The 19,309-nt window shown below is 38.3% G+C and overlaps 1 protein-coding gene across 50 annotated transcripts in view; it reads right to left on the bottom strand.

The window, feature by feature from the left end:
- para (sodium voltage-gated channel paralytic) overlaps positions 1–17,403 on the bottom strand; it is a 116,042-nt gene extending 98,639 nt beyond the window's left edge. For 36 of the 50 annotated variants that reach the window (XM_086835915.1, XM_086835917.1, XM_086835924.1 and 33 more), the window contains exons 1-5: positions 17,119–17,403; positions 10,893–11,778; positions 8,186–8,274; positions 6,777–6,967; positions 3,629–3,661 (exon numbers count right to left, since the gene is read on the bottom strand). In XM_086835915.1, coding sequence (XP_086692041.1) covers positions 3,629–3,661; positions 6,777–6,926 — 183 coding nt within the window. In that variant the 5' untranslated portion in view covers positions 6,927–6,967; positions 8,186–8,274; positions 10,893–11,778; positions 17,119–17,403. The remainder of the gene's footprint in view (positions 1–3,628; positions 3,662–6,776; positions 6,968–8,185; positions 8,275–10,892; positions 11,779–17,118) is intronic. The other 14 variants (XM_086835931.1, XM_086835922.1, XM_086835944.1 and 11 more) reach the window with 1 other exon arrangement.
- Positions 17,404–19,309: the final 1,906 nt, after the last annotated feature.

The following is a 19,309-nucleotide window of genomic DNA, read 5'->3' as shown; positions in this document are numbered from 1 at the left end:
TCCAGGACACGGACATGGACGCGAACACGGTCGCAGGACCAGGCCCCATTGCCGGACCCGGAGTTGTCCTGTGCGCTCGCCTTTTAAAACAGCAATAACAACAAGAGCTCTCAGGTCTATATTTAAACTAATAAAAGGCGAACCGCAGCGCAGGAGGAGTAGGAGGAGGAGGGTGTGCATGTTGATAGTTAGGTTTGGCCATAACAGCCGGTTCTGACCGGACATAAGGACATAAGGACATAAGGACATGAGCGCTTCCTCGCATTCGCGCTTTCGCTGTTCCCTTGGCTGATTACAAATTTATGACGCATTCGGGGAACGGAACGATGTCTGAGGCAAAAATAGGTTAGTTAACCTGCGGTTAGCAACAAATGGTAGAACTTGTGACGGACAGAAGAGACACTGCCAAGGACATGTGCCGGTAGTATTGAAGTAGTATCACAATGAGGGGATATATTAAAAATGGGATATTATCAATATAAAGATAAAAGTATAGCAGGACTTAAACTAGATAAAACGATAGTCAAGGGATTTGCAGTACCAACGACTAGTATAGAGTATAAATTAATTTGTAGGAATTCAGGGATGTATATCAGGATATTATTGAGTAGGGATCCGGTTTGCTTTTTAAGGAATTAAGCGGAAAAGTATTTGAAGCATCATTAGAGAGTAAATAACAGACCGGACTTGCTGCCAGGGATCTAAAGGAGGACTCAGGAAGATTTCTCATGCGGCATGCAAACTACACAACTACAGCTACAAGGACATGCACACACTATCGTACTCGCACGCACTCGCTTTATATTTATTCACACACACCCAGACACACCTTTACAGATTTAACAGGAGAAAGCGGTAAGTTGCAGGCGATTTATCTTAAGGGGTATCGGAGATGGGGTTCTACAGTTTTATCTGAAGCCATACTACAAATCAATGTTCAAACCGAAACGAAACAGAAACTAATAAACCTCTTAATAATGTTCGTCTAACGCTAGGAAAGAAAACTAACAAATGGCTGCCGGCAGGCATCGCAATATTGAAGGATCTTCTTGGTAGAAGTGAGACACCAAATACTTGGACATGCTCAGCATTTAAAGTAACCTCTGTTCTTCGTAAATGAATATTAAGGATCATATCAACAATTTGCGTGGCGTACCGGCAAACCTGGCTCCTCCCTGGAGTGGGGTCGTCCTTGGTTGAGAGTTAAGCGACACTTACTCGATATATTTGGATATACCCGACTTACAGTACGCGGTGGGAACTCTGGTAGGTTCTGGTCGGTCGTTGGTGGTGACTCATCTATTTTGCCTCGACTTCGCCAGCGACTTTGACTTGGACTTGTCCCCTCCTCCACAGTGTGAATTTTTTATTGGTTCGTTAACTTACGAGCACGGGGATATATGATGCGTATATGTGGGCTTTAATGTATCGTTTCGTACGGGTCGGAAGTCAGGGGTCAGACTACAGGTTGAAGTTGGTTGCCGAGGCAATGCAAATATTTGCGCGTTGGGAAATCTTTGCGTATTGCTCGCGGCGTTTAAATCATCAGACATCTGCATAGTATGGTCAAAAGAACGAACCCTGATCCTGAGCTACTACAACCTAGGAATCCCTTAACTCAAAACACTCTTTAAAAAGAAAAGGAACTGAAACTTAAGATAGAACTGGAACTGTTACTGGTTGGGTTGTGGCTGTGTTGTTACAATATTTACCTATATATATCTTGTTGCGTTGAGAATAGAAAATATTACACAGGCACGCACACAAATTACTCAATTATTACACATAGATACGGGTACACACACACAGATACAGTATGTTAGATACGGTTACAAAGATACAAAGATAGTATTTTAGGAATTCGGTTTGTTTCGCTTTCTGACACTGCAGCCCTTGATTGGCCATTAATTCTATCAGAGTGTGTGTTTGTTTGTTGTGTGTGTAAATGAGTAGATTTCATTCCCGCCTCGGGGTCAGGACATTTACTAAGCTCCTTAGTCATATGTATGGGACTAGGGACTCGGGTCCTAAGGCTCCACCACCACCTTTATAAGTAATTGAGGCCCCCGGGCAGTGGCAATATAACTATTGCTGAGGGGCAAATAGTGGCAAAAGGAATATTTATACACTTGTGTTTGTTCTCAAGTATTATATTAAATAGCAAAAGTTAGACAAAAAATATATATATGTAAAAAAGGCAAAAGCTGGCTCTTCTATTCGGAACAGCCGAAGCCTGGAGAGATCCTTGCAATGGTCTTAGTAATGCTTTAAATAGCACTATACTACTTTTCTTAGGATCTGTTAAAATAGAAACAATATATATAAAGAGAAGCAGATAAACAGATATTCAGGAAGCCCTGAGGTTCTCACAAAAGGTGTCCAAAAGGATGCAACAGTATTTCAAGCATTAATTGTATGCCTTTGCATTCCGAAGCTTAAAAAGCAGTGAAGGATTCGTTTACAACCCTAAAAACCATATTTTTTTTTCCAAAAAATTACGAAATTTAAAAAAAAAAATCAAAGGGGTTAAATCGTTAAAATTGTCAGAAATGAATACAAAAATTGAATTAAAAATTTTAAATGCAGATTTTTTAATCTAATAAAAGCTAGCATAGAACAAGTTCCCGTTTGGAAATTAATCCATTTTTGGCTTAGTTATGACAATTTACATGATCAAACTTTTTTCGACACTTTTTTCCTTTTTGTTTTGTTTAAGTTTGTTCGACTTTCAGACTGACATTTACCTATTCACAATAAAATTCCAAATTTACTATTATATTTTAATAGAAAAGACGTTGATCTAGAGGCTGTAAGCATTTTATATTCATTAAGGACCTTCAGCAAGGACTCTGCGGCGGCTGAGAAAAGCGGAGAAGTTGAAAGCATATTTCCAGCTGCATTGGTTTTCTTTGGGCTATTTACAGGTGAGCTTTTATTATTATTATTATTGATTTTTGTTTTGTTTAATATTGTATTCAAGCGTCCCTGGGCAGTGGGAAAATACATATATATATTTATATATATATAGTTAATACATAAATAAGGCAAAGATATAGAACGAGTATACGAATAGACATAGATATGGACAAGCTACGTTTTTTTTTGGGGGGGGAGCAAATACAAAGTACAAGAAATATATGTATTTATATATATATATAGATAGTGGATACTGGTTACAGATTACTTGGATACTTGGATATACATATATCCGAGCCTGGGGCACACCAGAAACCAAAACTGGGCTAAGTGGCATGAATTGGTATTGATATTGGCATTGGCTGGCTTGACTTTGGTTGCACAGAAAGAAACGAGGGGTACCAACAACAATGCAAAATAATGGCAGAACGCAAAAAATTGTTTCGGCTAAACTTAACGAAAATTATAAACAAAATTCAAAGATTTGTGGCAATAAAGTCTTAACAAAAAATCAATAAAATACAACTTAAAGAAACACACAGAAAACTTTTCCTTCGATTGAGATTCTCTCTCTATATATATATAGGTGTATATAGATATAGGTGTGTGTGTGTGTGTGGGAAGGGGATATTTTTTATATCGGTGGGTGTTTTTTAACATTTGTTGTGTTTCTTTTTTTTTGTGGGTTTTGTTTTTCTGAGCAAAATCTTACTTCTTTTTGTTTTTTCTTGCGACCATATTGCGGCTGAAAGAAGATTTGGATTTGGTATTTGGTTTTAGGGCATTCATTACGAGCATTTATCAAAGTTCAAGTAGTAAAAAGTAGCGTAGTAGAGGAGTTTGTGAAGGATATATGTTCATGTTCGATTTTTGATATTTTTTGTTGTTAGTTTTCGTTAGTTGCATTTCGCATTTTGCAAGCGCCGAATTTGCATTTGTCATTCATATTCGTAATAAGTTTTATACACATATATTATTTTCATTGTTCAGTATTTGTATTTTTTTGTTATAGTTTTTGGATCCAGACAGCGGCGGGGCACAAAAGATTCGTTGAGAGCGAGAGAGAGAGCGTTCAAAAAGTTCAAAAAGAGAAGAAGTTGTAAATGAAACGGAAGAGAGTACACGAAAGAAAAAGCAAACGGTAGAATGTGGTTATGTAGGCGAGCAGATTTAAATGTCGGGTCAAATAGTCTATATATGGATATATATATAATTATTATATTGATAGACTGAGAATGCACTTTTTCGCCTCACTTTCGATATCGTTTTTGTTAAATGCGAGGATGTTTTTATTATTTACTGATTCGATTTGATTGATTCTAACCGTTTGTGAGTGTGGCGCGGTGGTGTGTGTGTGTGTGCACAGATAAAAGAGAAAAAGATATTGACAGATACAGCGATGGAGAAAGACAGAAGTTGGGCGATAAAAGGGGGGCGATAAAAGGGGGACGGTTCTTTAAGAAGGTAGACAGAGACAAGGACAGTGTCTGTGTGGGTGTGTGATAGGTGACAGCAGTTTATGAAAAATGCTCTTTGAGATGGTTTTTACAGCGATTTCATATCAGCCAGCTAGCAGTCACGATCGCTTGGGCGGCCATCTTCCAACATCTTCCTTGCTTCCTGTTTGTAGAGCGATTTCATATCAGCCAGCTAGCAGTCATGATCACTTGGGCAGCCATCTTCCATGCTTCCTATTTGTACAGCGATTTCATATCATCCAGCTAGCAGTCCCGATCACTTGGGCGGCCATCTTCCAACTTCTTCCCTGCTTCCTGTTTCTAGTAGTTTCATAGCAGGCAGCTCAATTGCTGCTTTCCTAGCAGCCAGCTTTCGATCTTTAGTGACTGCCAGCTATGAATGCTGTGATATTCCTTTTTTTTGAGCTTTTAAACAATTCATGTCTTTGTTTATACAATATAGTAGTGCTTGTTTGATCAAATATCGCAAACATTTTTCTTTAAACCAGCTGATCTTTGCCTTGGCTTTTTTGTAGCCATTATTTTAACACTTCAGTAGATGATTTCGACTTGATAATGGACACTGAGTTTTAAGTATTGAGTTTGTAGTTTAGAGTTTTGAATATTGACTGGCACTAATGAGATACAATGCAGTTAGCTCAACTACAGTTGGCTTTATACACAAACGAGTTGGCTATTTACAGAAGATTTCGTGAAACTGAGAGTGTGTGCTAAGACAAAGGAGACATGGTCAAGGACATAGACATGGACATGGACATGGACATGGACCTGGACTATACCCAGAGATCGCTGGTCAAATCAAATTGAAATAAAACCGAATGGAACTAAGGAAATGTAACTGAAAAAGATTTTTAGCCTTCAACGGGTACAAAATATACTATAGGATATATAATTATACGACAACGATAAAATTTAAATTGTTGTTATTTTGGGACAGGGAGTTGCTGGCATTGTAAATGAAATGTTTGATACGAATTAATACGGAAAAATTGAGTAGATAATCGATTACGATACACAATTAGAACACATTACGAAGCCAATGGGTTACAGAATACACAGTTCTTACTCTCAAATAGTTTTTGAAAAAAACAATTAAACAAACCAACAAACGAACGAACATACAACGATTATGGCAGGAAAGAAATTTATCAGATTACAGATTCGATACGATAGCAATACGATATATGGTACGATCTTGGTACGCACGTAAGAGCATAAGGAGTGGTACGGGGAGTGCCTTTGGGAAATTTGTTATGCTTAAATACACAATACGATTACTAAACAAACAAAATCAGAAATCAATTTAATGTTCTTTTTGGTCTCATTTACGTTTTTTTGGAATTTTGTTGGAACTAAACGGAATAACGAAACCAAAGATCAAAAGAAAAATGGATGGACTTGCGCTGTATGTATTGTACTTTTGTTTTAAGGACTTGAGTTCGAATGGGGTTTTTTCTAGCTACGTTGAAAACAAAGACATGTACGACTTTACGAGTTGGGAAATAAGTGGTGAGTTGTGATAGCAAATATGTTACTAGAGATTACAGTTAAGGAAAACAGTCGGCAGTTGACAGAAGGAGAGTTTGACAGTTGACGAAGTTGGCAGAGTACAGTGTACAGTTAACAGTTTACAGTTTAGAGTTCACAGTTGACAGTTGACATAGAGTTGAGAATTACAGAGGGTCAAGTTGTGGGGTCAGACAGCGATGGCTTGTGTGTTCAGAGCTTAGAGTTTCGATTTGGATGATGGCAGGGGTCAAGCACGGTGACAGAGGTATTAGCATGGCATGGATGGCTATGAAGGCATTTACAGCAGATGATAATATATGTAAGTTATGGTAGATGATTTATACGGATAGATGCAGACATAGATAGAGACATTCGTTATACAGATACGTAACCGGAGGAATTGTAAGTGTTGGAATGACTGCTGATGAGTGTCTGTCACTCAATATGCGATATGCTATTTGCAATATTCGATATTGGTTTCGGGTAAACATGTATGTTGATGGTTAGTTAGTAGAATATATATTTGAGTATAAATATATATATAAGTATATTATATTTGTAAAATAGACGTTCAGGCTTAGGTTGAAGCACGAACAAAAGCGCACATTAGCGGCGGCAGTTAACGGCTGTCGGTCATCACTGATCGCTGCCATTCGATCGATTGACAGCGATCAGTGATCAGCGAACGGCTTCAACCGCATTTGGCATTCGATCTCAATTGGAAGAATTCAATTCACTTAGACGAAGAGAGAGAAGAGAGAAATACATATACGGATATACGAATATACGGATACAAAAAGTACAGCGGAGCAGTAGTAGAGTAAGGCACACAAAATCGATAGGCATTTTCAACATTCAGCTAGAAATAATTACCACCTCTCCCTCGGCTCTCTTTCTTTCCAGCTCCTTCTGCTTTTCATGTTCTGCGGCAATGCGTTGTTCGATTTGCACCAATGATTCGCGGGTAAAGGGACGGAACAAACTGCGTTCTTCCTCAGATATCGAGTCGGAATCTTCTGTCATTGTCTATGCGGCCAACGATGAGAGCCTTAGATTTCCAAGGCCTGTAAATAAAAAAGATAAAGCACACTTAATAAAAGAACATTCAAAAGGTTCTAAAACTAATAATTACCCTAAGCTTAACTATAATTTAAGCACTTTTCAAACTTATTTTTAATGAAAGAAGACATTATAACTGTCATTTTATTACGCTAGCACATATTTCAAAGCTCACAGCCAGCTCTTTGTCTGTAATTTAATTACTTAAATGCTCATCCAATTTGAGTTTACATAAGTTTCATGAAAATTTATCTCGACAAAAACTATCAGAACATGTGACACAAAGTTGCAATTTAATTATACCCTAGCAGGGTATTATAATTTTAGACAAAAGCTTGTAAGGATGTAAAGGACCCCTTTTCGACCCTATAAATCATATATATTCTTGATCAGCATCAACAGGGGAATCAATCTTGGCATGTCAGGGAGATAAATTTAAAAGGGGTTACATCGTTAAAATTGTCAAAAATCGATTTAAAAAAAATGGAATTTTTAAGAATTAGAAATTGAGCAAGAGGATTTATACATATACACCGTAAAAACTAACATAGAAACGCTTTTCGAATTAAAATTAAAGCATTTATAGCTAACTTACGAATTTTTTACACTTTGATTTGTCGAAAAAATTGTTGGAAAAAATATATAAATTTAAGCTTAGTAATGATAAATTTCCTATTTTATTCCATAATCAATCAATCACTTACAGACTGCAAGGGTGTATAATCTTCGGCTACCCGAAGTTATTTTCCTTTCTTGTTTTATTTAAGTTTTCAAGTCAATTAGGTCAACGTGCAAAATCAACAGAATTAAAATATGAGTTTTATGCAATCAAATTTTGGGATGACAAGTAAAGTTCTGCTGTCAAAAGTTCATTGAGCATTGCAGCTGATTGCAATTATATTGTTTAATTGACCTTTATCCATATTGATTTAGAATTCAATAGAATGAACAAGAAAATTCGAATACAAGTTGAATAAATTAAGTGGTCCCATAATTATGTGTAAAACAGGAACAAAAAAAAATGGGTAAACGGGAATTGTACGCTGAATTGTTACTCAATTACATATGGTTTGTTTTTTATTCAGTCTAATTATTTTCAGGTGAATGCAATCAAGTTTAAAACGTATTTTTTGTTAGCTTTCAACTCAATTTCAATGTAATTCAATCATTACTTATTTATTTATTACTTAATCAATATATATTTATATTTAATAAATACTTACATGAGGCACATGGATGTCGCCTGCTACATTAAAACTACAACTATATCCGAGGCGCCATGTTCGATTAGCGCCCGCCGCTTAGCACAATGCTGCAAGTAAATTAAAATATACATTTTAAATTAGTATTAGGCATCACTTAAATCATGAATATTTGTAGAAACCAAAGACCTAGGGGAACCCAGCGAGCATTGATCCCAGATCCAAGCCAGGTAGTAAGCCCAATGACTGACTAATTGGATTATTGCAGACGGCGATTCGCATTAAATGAAATGCAATCAAAAGTAAAATGCACCACGAAACACACAACAAATAAATGGCCAATCAATAAAAGCACACAACGACCAATGTATATACTATACATTTATATACATATATTTGAAACATTTACAAATTCGGAGTCTGAATTCGGAATGGATTCCAATTTCGATTCCGTTTCGGATTTAGATTTCAATATAGGGCTTATATAAGCAGCCTCCGCTAAGGTCAAAGCACTCTTTTTCCATTTGCCAATCTGAGTGTGTGTGTGTGTTAGTGTTGCTTTTTCGGCTCGAATGTGTGTGTGTGTATCAAGCATAAAAGTAGGTCAGTTCGATATTTCGCCACTCACACACACACACAGAGCACTCTCCTTCATAAAGCATAGAAGCACAGCGCTCACACAAACGCTCTTATGCGGCAATATGAGCATATATTTCTTCTGTGTCAGTGTGTGCGTGCGTCTGTTTCATTCATGGCAACTCAAAGCAACTCGCAGAAATTCCAACTTTATTTTGTTTGCCGAATTAATTTGCCCAGGCAATCGTGATGACTCATGCAGAAAAAGAAAGGCAAAGCAAAAAAACTAAAAAGGAAAATATACAAACGGAATTTGTGTCAATATGCAAATTACGCTCAAATACACACACACATTTCCAGCTGGAGTTGGTCATAAAAAGGAAGCGAATCAAACCGCAAAATTAAAATCGATTATTGAATATGGCTAGAAACCTGTATTCAATTAAATTCTAGCACATGGAAAGGCATACAAGAAATTAAATAAAAAAATAATTTATAAATATATTGAAAAAAATAAAATCAAAAACAAAAAACCACAAAAGAAAACCAGAAAGAGAGAGAGAGCGAGGAAAAACAACAACAATAAAACTGAACGAAGTTCGCATGTTGTTAGTCAATGAATTTTGCATGCTCAAAGAGCGAGAAATTGAGGCTAAAGAGCGGGCAGGAACAGGACCTCTCTTTTCACCTCTCTCTCTCACATGCGCCGAGAGAGGCCTTCCGCCTTGTAGTCCCCGACTACAGCAATGATACCGGACCACGGACCACTACAACCTACAGACTTACAGACTATATGGAACCATCAAAAAGCCGCCCTCTTCGCGCGCCTCGGCCCTCACTGAAAGTTTGCCCTCCAAAAGCCAGCAAAAGGTTGTAGCCGAAATAACCGAGCAGCGACAACAAGCCCAGCCAGCCAGAGACCATGACTGAGGCAGTGGCATCCAAAACAAGAGGAGGCCTTTTTTGGGCTCAAAATGGGGCGTGCCAGGAGCTGTGAGTAGCGGGGAATACCCCATTAATAGTCTCAGGCTTGGGGCCTGGTTAACAGTGATTTTCACCAGGCCAAGAAAATGGCAAAAGAAAACGGGCATGACATAATCGAGCCAAGTTCATCAAGTCGCCCATTTCTCAGTTCACTCCCACGTGATTTAGTTACTGATTCGGATTTAGCTTTCTAATTGATTTGTACTTGCATTTCTCACCATGCCTGAAGCCTGCCCACATAAGTATGCTAAGAAAAATTTAACTCCATCTTTCGGAATTGAGTTGCACACTTGAGGCATAATAACTTGATTCTGCTTTAAAAATAAGTCATCAAAACCAGAAATAAATTAGCTCTACTGAAATCCGTTGCAATTCCACATTCACATTCCAAGAAATTGCAGTTTCCTGATACTTATTTCTAAAGCTAGTACTTATGTAAATGCCGCGAAAACAACAAATTATGCTTTTTTTGTACGCCTTTAAGGGATTTTTAATCTTTTCAAGTTTGTACGTAATTTTATATAAAACAAGAATCCATATTTTTCGAAAATATTATTTGACCATTTTTTCAATAAATCAAAGTTTAAAAAACTCATAACTAAGCAAAAAATACAGGTATTTTAATTCGGAAAGCGCTTCTATATTAGTTTTTACTGTGTTAATTAATCTGCATACTTATTTACAATTTAAAGAAATTCAAATTTTTGCCATTTTTTTTTTTAATTTAACGATTTAACCCTTATCTTTTTTTCAAAAAATTGAAAAAAAAAATTTTAATTATAACTATTATTTTAAAATAGATTTCCTTCCTTCTATCAGCTAATTATAGGAGCCTGGAAACTTGTAAGCTAATTATTTCACGGCGAAAATTAAAATATAATAAAAATAAAAAATTACCTAAGAGATTAAATTAAATGAAGAAAACATTAAATAAAACCCTTAAAAGAAACAAACAAGCAATCGAACGAATCCGATTTAATGGATTATTTTGCCATTAAAAAAGTCAAATGTATAATTTTTTAATACCTATGCCAAAGGAATCGATTGTTGCATTAATTTCTCAGCAGTATATTTATAAAAAAATATAAAATTAAAATATATATTTATAAACTATATATTATAAACTATTAAAATGAAATCGATTACAAGGTTCTTCCCCCACACTTACCGTTAATCGATGTGTATCGATATTGTGCTTCGCTGCTCGCTCTATCCGCTGCTGTTCTTATTGTTGTTGCAATTGTGTTTGTTGCTGCTGTTGTTGCTTTTGTTGTTGTTGTTGGTGCTTTGGCTTTTTATTGCTGTAATTTTTATTTATTTTTATGTTGCTGCTAAGAACTTTTGTTGTTGCTGCTGCTGGTTGCTGTTGTTAACTACTGTAGCTGTTGCTGTTACTGCTGCTGATGTTGTTATTGTTGTAGCTCACACATTTACATGCACCAACACACACGCGACGCACTCACACACATATATGTATATGGCATATATGTATATCTATATATTTATTACGGAGACGAAGACGAATAAAGTTGAAGCGGTAAGAACAAGTAGAAGATGAATTTGCTTGGTTTTTTTGTTTTGTTTTATTTTGCGTTTTATTTTTTGCTTTGATTTTTATGCATTAATTTATTTGTTAGCATTTGCTTGCTGCTGTATTAGTATTGGTATTATTATTGTGTGTGTTTTGGGTTGAATTATTCGGGGTATCTTTGGGTTGGTTTTCGGATGTTTGCAGGACAACCAAGACGACGACGCGACGTGTTGCCAAAAATTCTCATCAAACGTTGCGTTTTGTTCCCAGAGCAGTTTCGGTATTATTATTATTTAAATGTTGCTGTATTATATGTTTGGTATTATTATTAATATTATTATTTTGTATTTTGTTGGTTGTATTCTTATTAGTGTTTCGATTTTGGGCTTTTGTTTTCGGGTTTCCGGTTCTCGGTTTGTCTTTCGCTATTATAATTGCGTATTATTGTTAATATTATCAAATTGTTATTATTTATTATTTGTGTTCTCTGTTGCTGTTTTAGTTTCAATTTCGCCAGCGTCGCCTGCGAAAAGCGAACAATTTGGTAAGGAAATTGGTTGAAAATGTGGGCAAAAGAAATGGAGTGAAATTGGTATTTTGAAACTAGAGCAAGTGCTTCTCTCTATTTTATATTTTAATTATTTATCACGTTGTTGTCTTTTTGCTTTCTTTGATAGGTTTACTTGTTTCAGCACTTGTTTAATTTATTTTTGGTTTATAATTATTCGTTTTATATTTATCGTTTATTTAGGGTACTTAAGCGATTAATTTGTACTTTTTCACGCACGCACACACACACTGGCTGACTGGGCAGCTCTCACTCTCACTCTTGAGTTAACAGAAAAAAAACAAGGCAGCTTTTAACACAGCAAAAAAATAGGAGTAGTAGCAGAGCAGAGCACTTGTTTTGTTTTATTATATTTAATGTAGGTTTATGCAACGTTTGCGCGCACGTGAATTGCAGAGCCAGTTTCAAACAAAATAAGTTCCTTATAAATAAAATAAATGCCAACAACTAGGTGAGAGAACGAGTGCCGCTGCCATCGCTCTTTTCCTCTCCCGCAGTGAAAACTCCATTTTGGTTTTTTTGGCGAAGGCTGTGCCGTGCAGCAGCTGTGTGCTTCGCCGAGACTTCCGTTATTCCGTTAGTTCGTTATACCGAATTCGCCGCAACCGAAGTAGAAAAAAAAACGCCAAAGAAGTGGCACATGTGTGTGTGTGTAAGGCAAAGCAAAGACTCGTTGTCAATACAAGTTTTGTTGTGCCACTTTGTCCCCCCTTTTCGCCATCTCTCCCTGCACCCTACACCGTCCGCATTTCGCTTTTCGTCTTTCGCCGTTTGCTATCCATTCGCCTTTGTGACTTTTTCTATTTTTAGGTCATCAAGTTGATGCCTTTCTCGATTCTCCTCGGTGCTCTACACACTCTACTCTAAACACAACCGACAATCTCTCTACACACTGGTGCAACAGTGGGCCATTATTTTTCGGGCACTTGGCACCAGTTGGCCTGGCCAAAAAAGCAACTGCGTCCATAACTTATGAGTGCCAACAACTGCTGCCTTAAATATAGAACAACAGTTATAATCACAAATCATGCTGCCTGACCCGGTTTCCGAAAAAAAGCCCGCACTTGGACAGCGACCAATAGATTCCCCCGTTATCCCCCGTTGGGGATTTCAGATTTTCGATACCGATAAAGTCCAAAACAAATTCCTAACCAAAAACGGCAGCCGAGCTATTAGGGAACTAACAAAAGTTGAAAGACCATTGTTTTTGGGAATTTAATAAGAGCGTAGTACTATTTCCCCATCAAATTGTAACTGTCTCACCTACTTCACTTGCCATAATTTCTTTAGCTGATTAGTATCTGGTTTTGAAGTCACCAATTCTAGGTAATTTACCAGCCCAGCGGAAAGATATATCTATGTATATATGTTTAATGATGTTTATAGAGCATTATTCAGTATAAATTTTAGGAAACAGTTAGGAAGGAAAAAGGAACTTCATACAACTATTGCAACTATTTTTATAACCTTTGAGGGTATTACAATATTAGTCAGAAGCTTGTTTTGCAGTGAAGGAGTAATTTCCGACCCTATAACTTATATATATTCTTGATCAGCATCAACAGGGAAATATATCTAGCCATTTTAGGTAGAAAAAACATTTTTAAATTAAGAAAGGAATCGTAAACATTTTAAAAATCAAATTGTATGAATGTAGATTTTTTAAGCTAATAAAAACTAGCACAAAAATGTTTTCCGAATTGAAATTTCGGCTTCCCGAAGTTAGTGTCCTTTTCTTGTTATAAAAATATATTATTTCACCGAATATACATTCTAGCTGACTAATCGGAAAGCTATTATGCCAATTACTTAAGTTGGTCAGGCTTATGAGTTGTCCCAAACCCACCCTTAATATATAATATATCCACAATATACCTTTGAAACTGGATTCCCTTACCCTATTCGGGAGACATTATGTAATTATACTAAGGACTTAACTTTTTCCAGGTTTTAATAAGCCCAGGCAGTATGAAGGGATTTGAGTTCTTCTATTTTCTTGTAAATTAAAAATACATATCCAAAACAAGGCTAAAATATATATTTAAAGAAGACAGGAGTGGATTTTCCCGGCATGATAGCTGTAAGGCATTAACTAAGGATCCTTAGAAGTTTCTGTAAAGCCAAGGAAGAGTCCCTTTTCTAGACTCAATTTTATGCTCGATCGTTGGCTATCCTTGGCTTCAGTCCTAAGTGAATTTGGGGTGAGGATCTACATCTCTCTCCCCGCTCTCCCGCCTGATTGTGCTAGTCCCACATATGGCTCCTGAACACAATCTCCTTATTAGATTGCGTCCTGATTGCAAGCCCTGGGGAATAGCACAATAGACCAGAGAGCCTTGCACATGCCATTGGGCCTGAGCCTGACTCCTGAGGTCTCCTTCTAGCCTTTGACCATTTGCACGTCACGTATTTAATAATTTATTTATGCGGCAGTTTGGGTTATGTAAATTTTTTACAGCAAATGAAAGGCAAAAGGAAACGAATGCCGATTGAACACGCACTTTGACTGCGAATAGGAATGTGACAGGGACTGCGACTGGCGACTGGTATGGCGACTCTCGTGGGGGCAAAAGGTGGGTAAATAGAAATAAATATAAAAGTGCCTAACGGAGCCGCTAACCCGCTGGGCCTTGGCCGAGCCGATCCGCTCTAAACCGAGCGACAATACTCCTTTTATTCCAACTCAACTTCTTGCTTCTCCACTGCCTTGCTTTTTTTATAGTCGCGGGACACACTCACACGTATGACATTTAGTGCGTCAAAAGCTTATAGATTTTGGCTAAGAAAGGAAAATTTTCGCTTTCTCTACTTAGCCACAATTGCGTGTCCTTTCGGTTTTAGTAAGTGACAGAGAGGATGTCCCTAAAAGTTCTAACAAAACTAGGCAGCCATTAAAATAACCAAATTGTATTAAAATATGACTTTTATGTACGATTTTTAAGAGTTTTCCCAACCTACTTAATTTACAAATCTATTATTGTATTTGAGTCGTTTTCTTTGTTTCTTTTTACTTTATTTAAGTGACTTTTTTTGGGTCACAAAACCATTTTAAATTATTTAAATTGCTCTCATTAAGTAGCTAGTAATGGCTGTTATAAATCTTAAATGAAGATTGAGAATTATTCACATAGCTGGTAGTCTTTTTTGGTTTTAAATGCATCCATATATATAAAAAAATATGTTTTTTTTTTTGTTATAACTTCAAACTTTTAAAAGCGTTGCACAATTTCGTATGTTACTTGTATTACTATTTGTCTCAGCAAAGCAAACCAAAGCGAAGGCGAAGCCAAGGCAATTCGAGGCACCCTTGTCCCTTTTTACGCCAGCCACCTTTCTCTCTTTCTATCACACTCTCTCACTCTTTCTCTCTGTACCTCACTGTATGGAGAACATTCTCCGTGGCTCTTTGGAGGGTTCCGTTCCATTCCTCTTGGCCTCACCCTCATCCCCAGTAGCCAGACCCAAAGCCAAAGCCAGTGCCAGTACCCTGCCTCGAGTCCTTAGACCTCCTCGGTACTTTTTGAGCACAGCACGAAACGCGATATGGCACACGCGCGACTCGATGTGACTCGGACTCGGACTCGACTCGACTCAACTCGACTCGACTCGACTCGAGCGAAAGCCGATGGCCAGGATGCGGGGCTTTGGAAGGATACGACTTAGCCAGCTAGCAAGGCGCCCAACTGACTGACTGACTGACTGCTTGACTGACTGACTGCCTGACTGACTGACAAACGCCCCTGCCCCGCTATACATTCTCAATGCCTCGAGTCCTTTCAGTCTCCGTCTCGGTCTCAGAGTCGAGTTAAGCTGAATTCTGTTGTGCCGCAAATTGTGCTGAGTTTTTGGCTTGCTTTGGGTCTCGTTTCAAATCGTTTCGTTTGGTTTCGTTTCGTGCTAGCGCAGACGTCGCATATGCGCGCTCCAAAAAAAAAAGGAAGAAAGGCTGGGAAAAAGGACATGCCAGATACACATAACCTAAACAGCAGGCGAATGCCGCAGAGTGGAGTTCAACGGGGGGCGGCACAAGGCACCAAGCACAAGGCACAAGCCAAAAAGGAGCAACAACAAAGGACACTCGAGAACACACACAAGAAACCGACTCACGAAAAATCGAAAGTCCGCGGCACCCCCTTATCCCCGACGACTCCTTGCTACTGCGCTCGTGTCTTGCGTGTAAGTGTGTGTTTGAGATGTTGGTGTGAGCCCTGCAATTTGTTGTAACCATTTTCGTTGCCTACTTTTCCGAGCACTTTGGTCTAAACAACAAACCAAAAGTTTCCCAGGCGCTGCGGTGCGGTGCAGGAGAGGGGTGGGAGGGGGGTAAAAGGGGGCTTCACCCTATTACAGTTACTCTGCGTAACACGTTGTGTGTGACGCACACTCACAGCCACACTGGCACACACACACACACACACACATATACGCTTTTGTGCTGCCACTAGGCGTATACGCAATCGTTGCTCGTTGCGGCCACATCAAGTATACGCCATGGCGAACACGCGCTTTTACACCAAACAAAAAAAGCAACCTAAATTCAAGTCGAAAAAAATGTATATATATTAATTTATGTTTGCTGCTTTTTGCTTTTCTTCTTCTGGTTCTTCTTCTTTTTCACTGAAACACACACACACAACACTATGAACACTTTATATACTTGAGATACACATGTGGCGGTTATAACCTTCTTCCCTCGATTTCTTTAACTTAAATTGTATTATATTTATAAAGGTTTATATAGGTATTTACAAAGGGTTTCTTTCCTTTTTTTTTTTGGGTTTTTTTGTGGGTCACACTCTAAAAAAATATACAACAAAAAAAGAGCTGTCAGATTGAAAGGAGGGAGAACTTATGTAAAACTTTCTTTCCGCTCGGTGGCCTGCCTGCCTGCCTGCGCACCGCTCAGGGCTTTTGTATATTACATATAAATTTCGTTGGCATGCCGAGTGTGTTAATTTTGTGTGTTTTCTTTTTTTTCTTTTCCTTTCGTTGTCGTTATCCTTTTTCTTTTACATTTTCTTTTCTTGTTTAACAGGACTCAGGCGAAAGCCTTCTGGAACTTCAAAGTTTTGCGAGTCAGGTCGTGTTCGGCGAGGCTGGGACTAGGAGCATTATTTCTCTTTTTCGATTATTGGTTTCTTCCTGTTTAACTTTTTTTTTATTTTTGGTTTGTATATATTTTAGGCTACTTTACTGGCTTTGCTGCTGATTTAGATATTTTATGCTCTGACTGCTACGAACACTAGTGCTGCTGCTGCTGGTGCTGCTCCTGCTGATTTCGCTGCTGTTCGTTACCCGTAATCCGTTCGTCTCCGTGGTTTACTGAAACTGTCAGCTGCCGCAGCGCGTGTGCGTCCGCAGAGTGCGACTTTCGTTCAGTTTCGCTCGTCTGAGGCTTCGGCTGCCACTCGTCAGGGCTTCGGCGAGGCTCGGCTGGCACTCGTTCTAGCTCGGGTGCTGTGCCAGTTTCTGGTTTTTGGATGAAATGGACTCGGATTCGGAATCGGAGAGCGATATACCGCCACTCGGTCATTGGGACAGGCCCAAGAACTCTGGCTCTGGCTTTGGCTTGGCCAGAAAGGCTGCAAAAGGGACACGCCAGCCAGCAAACGGCTAAAGGGAAAAGCAAAAGCAATGCCAGAGCTGTGGCAGGAGCAGGAGCGGGAGCTGTAGAAGCAGCAAGGAAGCGGCAAGTGGCATACGTCAGACAAAGACAAAAGAAGCCGAAGACCAATTCCGAGCCGAAGCCAAGAGAAGAGCAAGCATGGCCAAGTCCTGTGACTTTGCAAAGGCAAGCTAGAGTGCGGCTGCACTCAAAAGTCTAATGAGAAATAGGTTTAATATATATAACAAACAACCAATAATAATTTAAGCTTAGATCTAAAAAAAAAAAAAACAATAAATATAGTAAATTAAGGAAAGTTTCCGAATAATTTATTTATCTTTATATTATATCTTCTTTGCTGAATTTATTTCTTTTCTAATGAATTGTAAGTCCCTGTATTCTGGGATAAATTATTATTAAAGCTTTAAATCAATTTTTTTGTTTCAGCTTTGGCTAATGAATTAAGCAAGGACATAATCGTCGGTCTAAGCCCTGCACTTTATTCTGCAGCGGCGCGAACAAAAGATATACTTTAAAATTTTATTAAATTATGCTTCAAAACGGAAAAAGGAAAGAAAAATTATAATCCAGAGGAATTCCTTAAGAGCAGGGTCCTTGCTCAAGATGCTTGCCTCGATGACAAGTTGGAGGGATATTTCAGAACAAAAGGATAAATATTTCGAAGGCAATCAAGTGTCCCAGGAACCAAAGTCTAAATAAATAAATAACCAAAGAGTCGACCTCATTAGGATATTTAGTTTCTCAACAAATAGTATGAGTGGAAGTCAGCATTATACATATATCTGTTGTGCCAGTTTCATTCTTTCCATTGTCAATTGAGGCCATTCTAATTGAGGTCCTTCCAAAAGCAATCCTTGCCACAACGCATCCTTCAGAGAATGCCAAAATGGTTTTTTAATACCCTAGAAAATTAAGCAAGGGGGAGAGTTTAATCCTAAGCTAAGGTATTTTACTTATATTTTATTATTTTAATAATTTATTAACTATATATAGTAAAAGGAGTTAATACAAGTCTTTACTTCCCAAGGGAAGATTATATATAAATTGAACCGCTTTCTTTATTTTTCATTCACTCAAGAACTATAACACTTTGCTTTCCATATTCTTGTATATACAATGTACATACATATATATCGTTCACATTCCTTGAGTTCTGTTTCTATTTTAGCTTAAACCCTGCCTGCCAACGACATGCAATTGCGACAAAGATGGGATAATCGCCGCAAATACTTAATTGTTTTGCTTCTGTGCGAAACGTTTGCTGTGGCATTTTCGCCCCTCAATTAGCCGGAAGTGGTAATGACCCCCCAGGTGCCAGCGATCGGTATTCCTTTGGCCCCCTCGACGGTTGATCTACCTAATTGCGGGCAAACATTCAAATGTCCTTTAAGGATATTCCAACGGAATGTGTGTGTGCAGCTGGGGGAATTTGAACAGCGTCGAACGGACAAACAATAGCGTCAATGTAGCAACAAATGGCAATATTTATGCCCCCGTCGCACACCCTTTATTAGCCCATCGTCCTGGTGCTGCTCATGCTGCTGGTCTTGGTTTTGGTCTTGGTATTGGTCCTAGTCCTAGTCCTAGTCCTGCTTCTGGTTCAGCTGCACGAACCGCGGAGGATGATGTCAGCGAGTGTGCGATGTGTGTGTGTTGTGTGCGTGTGCGTGGCATGCAGCACAGCAGCGACAGCAGCAGCAGCAACAACAGCACGTACGTCCTCGCTGTGTCCTCGTATATATGTATGCATGTATGTATGTTTGTATATATCTCTATCTCTTTCTCCCCTCGCTCTCTTTCGCTTCTGTTTGGATTCCTATTTCTTTCACAGTTTTTTTCTCCTTCTCCCCCTTCATTTCA

The sequence above is a fragment of the Drosophila serrata genome, unplaced genomic scaffold (genome assembly GCF_035046125.1).
Source record: "Drosophila serrata isolate PLE 108 unplaced genomic scaffold, ASM3504612v1 contig_276, whole genome shotgun sequence".
NCBI lineage: Eukaryota > Metazoa > Arthropoda > Insecta > Diptera > Drosophilidae > Drosophila > Drosophila serrata.
The sequence above is the reverse complement of the archived record's forward strand: the minus strand, read 5'-3'. Positions and strand labels throughout refer to the sequence as shown.